Below are 10,084 nucleotides of genomic sequence, written 5' to 3'. Positions count from 1 at the left end.
AAAAAAAAAAAAAAAAAAAACCAAACTTTTCCATTACGGATAAATTTTAATTTTTATCATAGTAATATGCCTTTAATTACTTAAATGTGTAGTTTATTTTTTTTATTTTTTGCTTGTGTAACATTCACAAATTTCTATAATTATTAACTATTTCATCATTTAATTACTTGTATGTAATTAAATTTGTACTTTACTCTTATATTTAAAGGTATTATACTTTTAAAAATAATTTAAATATAACATATTTTCCACATAAACTAAGCTAAAAAAAACATACATTTTAATTAATTAAAGGTTCATGAATAATCCTTTGTGCACGAGATAGTAATGTTAGGAGATTAACCAGTCGGGATCGAGTAATCTCAAGGATTTTAGCCGTGCTTCTCCTACTGTGACTTAATTATTTTGAATTATATATCATAAATATTAAAATCAAAATTTACCGGTAATGGAGGGACCAAAAATCTTATCATCTCAAATTAATAATTTATTGGCAGGTCATTTATTGATAAAACTTATTAAATTAAATATTTTAGGTTGTGGACTCTGCATCTTTTGCAATAAATATTTAAACCACTGTTTATTTTTAAAAAATAATAAGATAGCAACTTGTCGTATTATTATAATGTATAATCCCTCCATTTCAAAAATATTTAATTTGATTTGACTCTCAGAACAGGAAGTGGAGAAGAATCTAGTATAGTAAAATCTTGATAAAATGACAAAAATGGTCCTATTGTTTGAGGGTAGATTTAAAATAATTTTATTATTTTTTCTCTATTTCTAAAGTCTGGTGTAACTTTTTGAGGTGCAATTTTTGCTACTTTTTCTTTTTGGTGGTAGATGTCATTTATGATATCACGGTTTCAGAGATTTGACATTAATTTCTGTGAGTGTAATATTTTCTAATTCAGTTACCACTTATAACTACATGTCTAGGAATCACAAGAACAAAATATACTAGAATCTTAATAACTCAATTGGTTGACTATCTAAATTTTCACATTGCTGATGAGAGTTCAATTCCCTCTTCTCCTACTCCCAATGAAAAGAAAAACGATATATGACACATGATTTAGTTCTCTCGCACTTTCTAAATTATGAAAGAAGGTCGGATTCCTAAAATGTCCATGCAGTCCCTCAATTATAAATGTGGGGTGCAACACATTCATAAGAAGGCAAAAATAGAATGAATAGAAAAACGATCTATGCCACATGACTTAGTTCTGTTGCACTTTCTAGATTATGAAAGAAAAATGTGGGGTGCAACACATTCATAAGAAGGCAAAAATAGGGGGAAACATACATTTGGCTGGAGAAAGAGTAGCTAACTATAATAATAGGTTTTTACTGTTAAAGCAACTCAAAGTTTCACACTTGAACAGACATTACTGAAGCAAATTGAGACAAAAACACACACACACAAAATTATATTCCTAAATGACACAAATCACAATTCAGGGGGAATGGTTTATTTATATATGACTATATAATTCTGAAAAAATTGTTGCTTTTCTAAAGAAGTATTATCAAGAACTTGCTTCAACACTGCTCAAACTCTGTCGCATAATATCATGAATCAAAGTCTCTATGTTTATGTAAGATGAGCCATCTTCCTCTAATGCGCTCTCCGCCATTTTCGCGATCTCTTTTGCCTTTCTACGCCGATCTTCTCCTTCTACACCCTCATCGAAGATTGTCTCAATGGCGTTCTTTACGCCTTCACGCTTCATAACTAGTCCTGATTTTTCTTCCATTCCCCATGCAACAGCAGCCTTGACTCCCACACTGACACCAGTGCCTAACACTTGTGTGATCAATTTCTCATTAATAAACTGTTCAGCAAACAATGGACAAGTAATTATAGGTAAACCGGAACAGCACCCTTCTAGAGTCGAATTCCATCCACAGTGCGTTAAGAAAGCGCCTACAGATGGATGAGACAAGACAAGAATTTGAGGAGACCAGCCTTTTATTAAAAAGCCTCTTCCTTGAATCCTCTCTTCAAATTTTTCTTCTTCAATCCATTTCTCTAACTCTTTTGATTTCTCTCCTCCTCTCAGTACCCATAGGAATGGCCTATTTGATGCTTCTAAGCCTAACCCAAGTTCCACAAGCTGTGAACATGTTAGGCCACATATGCTACCAAGACTTGCATAAACCACAGAGTTTGGTTCTTGCAAGTCAAGCCACTTGATGCATTGGTTCTGTTCCAAAGACACATTTTTGCCCCTTGCAGCCTTTTCAGATTCCGATTTGTTGCAAGCTGAGACAGGGCCAATGCACCAGACTTTCCCACTTTTGATCTTCTTGAATTCTTTAACATAGTCAAGCTCCAGTTCTTCAAATGTATTGACAATAATCCCATCTGAGATGGATTCAGCAGCAACCATCTTATTGCGAACATCGACTAAGTCAGGTGAACCTGGATTCAGATTTTCAGGCAATTGTGCTTTAGTCAGCTCAATTCTATGAGGCAAACCTGGTACAACAAAAGACTCAAACTTTGACACATTCTCATGAACTTTGGAACTCTGTAACTTCTGTGTGCATGTAGCAGAAAAACAGCCCATACCATCAAAGAAAATCCTAGGAACTCTAAACTTACGCGCACTATCGACAGTCCACGCCATGTTTTTCCCAGATATTATGCAACAAGGACTAGGCTTAAGATCACTGAACAATTCTTCAAATGGTTTTTGCAACATGCTAGCAGCAAGAAAGAAATCCCTGATCGAATCGCGTGAAGGTAAAGAATCCATGTTCTCACATCCCTCAGGCAAGCCAACTTGTACTGCTGGAAATTTGAGTTCATGTACTCTAATCTGAAGGCCTGATTTGATAGAGGAATCAATACCTGATTTGAATCTGATAGTGTTAAGGGGTGTAGAAATTATAGAAACAATTACACCATGATGTGCTAACAATTTAGCTAAGTCCACCATAGGGATGAGATGGCCAGGGGACATTAAGGGTACAAGAACAAAGTGAAGTTGAGATTTTTGAGCAGCCATTGAGTGATACAAATTTTCCTCTTCAGTTAGCCTGATGAATCAGGAGAGTGTGAGAATTTGAAGTAGCTTTCTTGAGTGTTTCTTGAAAGTTGAAAATCACTCTCTGGAAGTGAGATGCAACTCAAACTTCCTTTAGTAATGTTCTGAACTCAGGTTAGAAGGCCAAAACTACCACCAGGCTTATAATCCTATGGCGAGACTCGGAAGCGGGGTCAGATTTGAAGTTTATGGGTTCTGAATTGTATCCCATAGTGTAGATATAATTGTCACTAACCCCTTCTATATAATAATAAAAAAATACTCCATCCGTTTCAATTTGTTAGTTTTACTCTTCTTTTTAATTTGTTCAAAAGAGGATGTTTTTTTCACTTTTTAGTAACTTTTTAATTTTAACTTTTCACGTGACATGTTTAAGACTACACGATTAAAGAATATTTTGGTACATTCTAAATATCTTTAGTTTAAGATCACAAGATTCAAAAGTCTTCTTTATTTTCTGAAACTCCGTTATAAGTTAAAATCAGACAATCAAATCGAAACAAAGGGAGTAATTCTTTTTAGAGAAAAAGGCCAAAGCTAGAGGTAGGATAGGTATAAACTATAAAGTGACGTGAGGATACACAAGCCTAACTCTCAATATATGCTTATCTTGGTGGATGATGTGAAAGCTTAGCAATGGAAGTCAACATACACAGGTCATGTGTGGTGCTTGTTTAATTTATTTTCTCCCTCTTTGTCCTATGTTTTTCTAATTGAAAGTGAAGGGATAAATTATTCACACAATCATGTGATTGGATATGGAGGAGAAGAAATACAATGTACTTACTAAACAAAAGAGACTTGAAAGCATATTTTATATTCCCTTTACTTCAATTATTTGTTTTATTTTCCTTTTGATAAAAGAATGTCACTTTCCTAATTTGACAAATCTTTAATTTCAACATCATATATCACATGTTTAAGACTACAAGATAAAACGACATTTTTGGTACATTATACATATTCAAAAGTCTTTCTTTACTTTCTTAAACTTTGTGTGAAGTCAAACTATGACAAACAAATTAAAACAGAAAAGGGAATATTATTATTTTGTTCCTTTTCTCTATCCAATCACTATAGAGTGTGTTTCCCTCTCTCTTGATGTTTTAATTGAACTACGCAGCAGGAAGGGAAATTACAGGAAAACTGATGTCCAATTGGAGAAAAAAGAAAATAACTTACTAAACAACCAGATGAAACACTTACTGGATTCCATCAAAGTCAAAACTCATAATATATTGCTGCAATGCTAAATTATGAGTTTCCTCTGACAATAGAATTTAATGAAGATGGAAAGTATTAAAGTCTTTGCAGGGCTGGAAGCTAAGTCATTATCATCTCAGAATATTATAAGTAAAATTTTCAATATTTTTTCTTGTCCTGTCACCTACTGGTCATTTGGCAAGTTCATTGAATGAAACTTCAGAAAGATGAGATTCCCAAAGTAACAAAGGCATTAAATAGTCCATGTTCCATGTTGGTAATAGGGCTAACATTGCTCTTAAAGGGCAACCAAACTCAGTTTAATCATAATAAGGATTGCAAGTTGCAATGGCTGCCAACCTTAATTTTCCCTTTATAAAAGGGCATTTCCACTGTCCTAATAAATGAATCAGATCAGGTGTAGCTTAGTGATCAATAAACTGAGTGCAACAATAATATACTCAGTGTGATCCTACAAGTGGAGTCTAGGGAGGGTAGGATGTACGCAGACTTTACCTCTAGTCCTCTACCTTTACAGGATAGAGAGGTTGTTTCCAACAGACACTCGACTAAAAAAAAATCAATAAAGTGAGTGCAAATCTTGAAAACCAAGGTTCAATCCCAACAGATTCATAAAAATACTAATGTACGCAGACTTTACCTCTAGTCCTCTACCTTTACGGGATAGAGAGAGGTTGTTTCCGATAGACCCTCGACTCAAAAAAAATCAATAAAGTGAGTGCAAATCTTGAAAACCAAGGTTCAAATCCCAACAGATTCATAAAAACACTAGGTAACCTTTTCTCTTGTCTGCCTAATTCTTGGTGCACTTGAGCCGAGGGTCTTTTGAAAACACCCTCTGTACCCTCTTAGATCCCACTTGTGGGATTTCACTGGATACGTTATTGTTATTGTTGTCTGCCTAATACTTGGTAGGCAAAGTGACTTCAATGCCTGTACTAGCGGAAGGTAACATGTACTTGTTGGAGTTGTCGAGGTGTGCATTGACCTGGACACCAGCTTTATGGAAAAAAAAATAATGAATCAGATCATTGAGACAAACAGGGGCTCCACATAAAGGATCAACCATAGAAGAGTTTTTCCAAGAATCAATACGCAAGTGTTCAATGACTTGAAAAAGATAATTATTGTAATGAGAAGAAAATATACAAAATTATTCGTTGTCGAAAAACAAGAATTTACACAATGAGCAAATCCCTCTACAAAGCTGATATAAAAGCACAGTTTTACAAGTCATAATGATGAGACTTACAAACAAAGATCAGAGGCTTACAAGTTACAAATAGCAGAAAATGTTGTTGGCCACTGCACATGTTAAACCAACATAAGGGCTAGCAAAACTGAGATACAACCTGAGACACTCCAGGCTCCAGCTTTGGTTTAGACTGATCACATGAAGCTCATCGAACGAAAGAACTTCAAAACTCAGCAAGTTATAGTTCACATCAAAATCATAATTCTCCTAGCAGGTTCTGGCTCCTGTCCTCAAGCTTGAATTGATTTCTTCGAGACGGGCAGAAGAACAATTGCTCTAGAAATTGCATCTGCTGAATGGCTAGCTGTACCCACAACAAAACCAATAACCTAAAAGTGAAAGATCTCAACAAGATTTAGTTCATGCACTTAATCATATAACCAATCCAAGTGAAGATTCTTATAGTAAATTTTTTGTAGTAAAATACCAAGACTAGTAGTATTATCAAGCACAAATATTATGAAAGAATTTCATACAATGACTAGTTGTATTGTCACTCAAACAGAGCTTATGAGAATGTTGTCACATTAAGCTAAGTTGTTTGGACTCACCAAAAATGTTATCACACCCGTGTCGGGTCCTCCAACAATGCCCTACTTTTGAAGCATCCGACACGCACCCGACAACATTTTTTAAGAGTCCAAGCAAGTCTAAGATTCTCTTCCTCAAGTTCATTTTAAGTAATTTGCCTAAAATCAAGGTCAGCAAGAACAATTATAAATGGAAGCCATCGTTAATTAGTTTAATCTCCAACACCAAATAACACAAATCTTCCTTTTGTTTAAAAAAATTAAACAATATTTCACCACTCATTTACCCGATTTACAGAAAAATATTTCACATTTAGGAAAGACAAAAACTTTGCAATTATAAACTAATCTAAAGTAAATTCGCAAATCTAAAGTAATTGCTCTAATACAATATTCACAGGAGACTTAGCAAACTACATAATACACAGATTAATTTCAAAAGCAAGTAGCTTTCTACATAAACGAAACAAAGAGAAAAAGATGGTAAAAATCAGGATTGTAGGGTTTATCGAAGAAGAAGAAAAAAAGGAGGCAAAAAAATTTGGACCATTTCTCGATTTGTGCGTGTCATCCTTGCGCAGGGGCCATGCTAATCTTCTCTGTATCGTTCCAATTTTATCGGATGTCCCCGAAGGGACAAACATACATGTAAGGGTTCCGCCATATAAACACAACGAAGCTTCTTTCCCCAGGCGATGAGGGAGAACTGACAAGTCAGAATAAACTTGGATTTAATTGGCCCTCTCGTTTACGGCCCACTTGGTTGATAACTAAATGGGCCGGCCGATTTATTCTTAATTCTTAAGCTGTGTAGCCATTGTAAACAAGTAATTATTACGAAAAATTATTAAAATACACGTCTTATGTTTTCCTTATTTCCAATATTCCCTTCTATTTCTAAAATCCCTTATTTCTCTCCTAATTCTAAATTATTTTATAATATATCCGAGCTAGTTTTTAATGTATCTGAGCTATATATTATGTATCCGATTTGTTTTACTTTTTCAGGGATTAATGTAATTACAAACTAAATAGGAATAGATTGTAATTTCATATTAAAACTATGTGATTCCTAAAATTTATACTTACTACTATAGTCCCTTTGGAAATACGGCAAAAAATTCCAATTATACTTTTATCATGATTTCTAAAAATAGTTATATCAAACTAGTTATCAATTTTAAAAATCAATATAACAAGTTTTCAAAAATACTTGACCAGAACATCGGAAAAATGAAAAACACAATGTTTTTCTTCCTATCGAACATATACAATATCCATATTGTAAGATATAAATAAGGATACAATAATCAAACCCCTCCAAATTAATGTTTTCTCAAGGGCGTGTAATAAAAAAAAACGACATAATTTGAGACGGGGGAGTAATTTTTAGACAGAAATAGTTTATTTGAATAATTTTAAATTGTTAAATAACTTTTTTTTCTTAGGCTAAGATTTCACGGTTTAATGACAGACCATAGAAAATGTCAACTAATTCATTCAACAAGAAATGTATTTGCCTTTTGAAACCTCGTTACTTTTTAAAAGTTCTAAAAGGAGTGACCTTAAAACGGCAAGTTTGTTTGGTAGATAATTATCTTCCCTCCCTACCTTCTTTTGATGTTAATCGGAAACAGACTCGGTAGAGGTAAGGTCTGCACCCAAACTCCACTTATGAAATTACATCAGGTGCGTTGGGGTTGTCGTCACCTTCTTTTGACATTAACATTAATATACATACACAAATACGACTGGGGAAACTTTTTTTTTACTGGACAAATAATTGACAGAAGAAGCTTTTGGCAAAAATACAATTCACTGGCATAGTTGTCCCCTTACTTGTACATGATTTTCTAGCTTCAAAGGGGATATTTTGATCAACACTTTCAACTATAAAGTAAGGCAAAACTATAGTACTGATAAGTAATAACCAAGCTTCCAAGGCAAACTCTCGGCATGAAGGCCTTACTGGCTAGGAACAGTACTTGCAGCTTCTTCTAAGATTCTTTGGGGTTCGGTGTCAGGTGCAGCAAGCTCACTAGGGGTCTGCAAGAATCACACGTCACATTGAATCGATCAGACATAAAAAAAACTCTTAACTACAAATGTTAAATCAATGAAGAAATGTTGCATCAGATGCTAACCTTTCCATATATATTGGTCCTAGAAGGATAAGCGCCTGAAGCTAGCAATAATCTAATAACATTTACATGTTCACCTCTGGCAGCATGATGAAGAGGCTATTCAAAATCAATCAAACACGATTAATGACAAGATGCTGCAACGAGTATTTACACGCAGCTACCATAGAAGTTTGAAGAGCTATTTCCGTACCAAATCCATGTGATGATTGTGTTTTTTACTGTTTAGATCCACAAAACTAAAATCAAAAATAAAATTTTAGTTGAAACATGAAACCCTCACCGTATCACCTTCTACATCAACAGACTCCAACATCCTCTTCACACAATCAGGATCAGGGGCACTGTTGATCAGCAGTTGGGCAATCTCCGTATATCCTGTTAAGGGTCAAATCTTTTTTATGGAAATGAATTGATGCACCAAAAATATGAAAATAGAGGGTAGCAACTGTGACCGTGAGTTATCACTATGAACTTGAAAGCATATGACATACCTCCAGCACAAGCATCATGCAATGGGAGTGCTCCATCTTCATCCTTAGCCTCCAAAGAAGCTCCCCTCTCTAACAATAGCTGGATGGAAATTAAAATCAAAGATGTTTGTTATCCTTTTGGTTATAAGATCATTAGGAGATCCTGATCAATAAAAATGGTGAATTCATGAAATAAATTAGCTACAGACACTTTTTTTCAATTGAGTATCACAAGTGACCAACCTGCACGCAAGACAGATGGCCATATAAACATGTTAGATGAAGAGCAGTGTCCCCATCTTCAAGAGGTTGATCAATGCTGCCAATCAAATTATCTGCACCAGTTCATCAGGTAAGAACACATGGATATGATGCAAAAATGGAAAATAAGGTATATTGAACAAGTTGTTCATTCCACTAAAAAAAAATCGCAACTTCAACTCAAATACTGTCCAAATGCCGAGTTAGTTCTCTAGAGAGAGGCAACATAATGCTCATTGCAGGCCTGTCAAAGTCACTCTATTCTAGACTTAGACTATTGTTATATAGAATGAGGAGGAGAGCAAGTAAGCATATTATTTCAGATATCAACGTAGTTGCAAGTTTCGGAGCCTACAGTACAACAGCCAAAGAGTGTATGAAGTAGGAATTCAAGGCAAGCTCCTCAGAACTCTGCTGAACCAAATTGTGCAACCTACTTCACTGTACAATGAGAACATATAATAGTTTGGGATGATTCTACATAGCTGGGCAGAAAGGTGAACTCCGAAGACAAAAAAGAGAGTTACGAAAGATCATATCTCGCAATCTCTCCCTCCCTCACTCTCTCTCTCTCACACACACACAATTATATGGGCATTGGCCTCTTAATAGTCCAGCTCAATTTCATTCCTACTCCTTTGATCATCCTCGAGATTGAAACGAAATATAGCTCCACAGACCAACCTTATTGCCATGAATCTTTGGCAACAAGGTGAAGAAATATCTTTTGGTACATTCCTTCTTTCAAAAATTATAATTAAATCAAGACTAAGAACCATCAATTTACTCCAAACATAAAGTTTTCATCTTTCAAACAATTAACCCCCATTACAGAACTCATCCACATAGCTCTTGAATCATTATCTATTTATCCTCCACCACACACTACATCACACTCAAAAATCCACATTTATCCCAAAATCAAAAAGGAAATTACCCCCACCCACCCCCCAAAAAAAACCCTTACCTCCACTTCCCCTCTCCGCATGTAGCTCAGATTCTCCAAAAATGTTGTCACACCCATGTCGGAACCTCCTAAAATACACTACAATTGGAACCTCCCACACACCAGTGGACAATTTTGAAGAATCCGAGCAACATAACTCTAACACTCCCCCCCCCCCCCCCCACCCCCCCCCCCCCCCCC

General features: G+C 35.2%; 2 protein-coding genes and 1 long non-coding RNA gene across 4 annotated transcripts in view; all 3 read right to left on the bottom strand.

Annotated features, from left to right (window-relative positions):
- Positions 1-1,328: 1,328 nt before the first annotated feature.
- LOC102590243 (anthocyanidin 3-O-glucosyltransferase 4-like) lies at positions 1,329-3,269 on the bottom strand. 2 transcript variants are annotated; one of them, XM_015309694.1, is made up of 2 exons: positions 2,609-3,269; positions 1,329-2,482 (listed from the first exon to the last, which is right to left on the bottom strand). In XM_015309694.1, exons 1-2 carry the CDS (start codon positions 3,012-3,014, stop codon positions 1,530-1,532), a joined length of 1,359 nt encoding a protein of 452 aa, XP_015165180.1. In that variant the 5' UTR covers positions 3,015-3,269; the 3' UTR covers positions 1,329-1,529. The 2 variants fall into 2 exon arrangements, with proteins under 2 accessions (XP_015165180.1, XP_006339094.1); XM_006339032.2 differs by having other exon boundaries at positions 1,329-3,268.
- A 2,152-nt stretch (positions 3,270-5,421) lies between these two features.
- LOC107061022 (uncharacterized) lies at positions 5,422-6,831 on the bottom strand. The gene is made up of 2 exons (XR_001473710.1): positions 6,084-6,831; positions 5,422-5,861 (listed from the first exon to the last, which is right to left on the bottom strand). It is a non-coding gene; the product is annotated as an uncharacterized lncRNA (long non-coding RNA).
- A 931-nt stretch (positions 6,832-7,762) lies between these two features.
- The window catches only part of LOC102581343 (tankyrase-1-like), a 3,261-nt gene continuing 939 nt past the window's right edge, over positions 7,763-10,084 (bottom strand). The window contains exons 2-6 of the mRNA XM_006339246.2: positions 8,920-9,011; positions 8,698-8,776; positions 8,487-8,581; positions 8,207-8,302; positions 7,763-8,108 (exon numbers count right to left, since the gene is read on the bottom strand). Of these exons, the coding sequence (XP_006339308.1) occupies positions 8,028-8,108; positions 8,207-8,302; positions 8,487-8,581; positions 8,698-8,776; positions 8,920-9,011 (443 nt within the window). The 3' untranslated portion in view covers positions 7,763-8,027. The remainder of the gene's footprint in view (positions 8,109-8,206; positions 8,303-8,486; positions 8,582-8,697; positions 8,777-8,919; positions 9,012-10,084) is intronic.

The sequence above is a fragment of the Solanum tuberosum genome, unplaced genomic scaffold, assembly GCF_000226075.1.
Source record: "Solanum tuberosum cultivar DM 1-3 516 R44 unplaced genomic scaffold, SolTub_3.0 scf00008, whole genome shotgun sequence".
Classification (NCBI taxonomy): Eukaryota; Viridiplantae; Streptophyta; class Magnoliopsida; order Solanales; family Solanaceae; genus Solanum; species Solanum tuberosum.
The sequence above is the reverse complement of the archived record's forward strand: the minus strand, read 5'-3'. Positions and strand labels throughout refer to the sequence as shown.

Coding starts and splice junctions, on each gene's coding strand:
- LOC102590243 (XM_006339032.2), bottom strand. CDS start 3,014: ATGGCTGCTCAAAAATCTCAACTTCACTTTGTTCTTGTACCCTTAATG.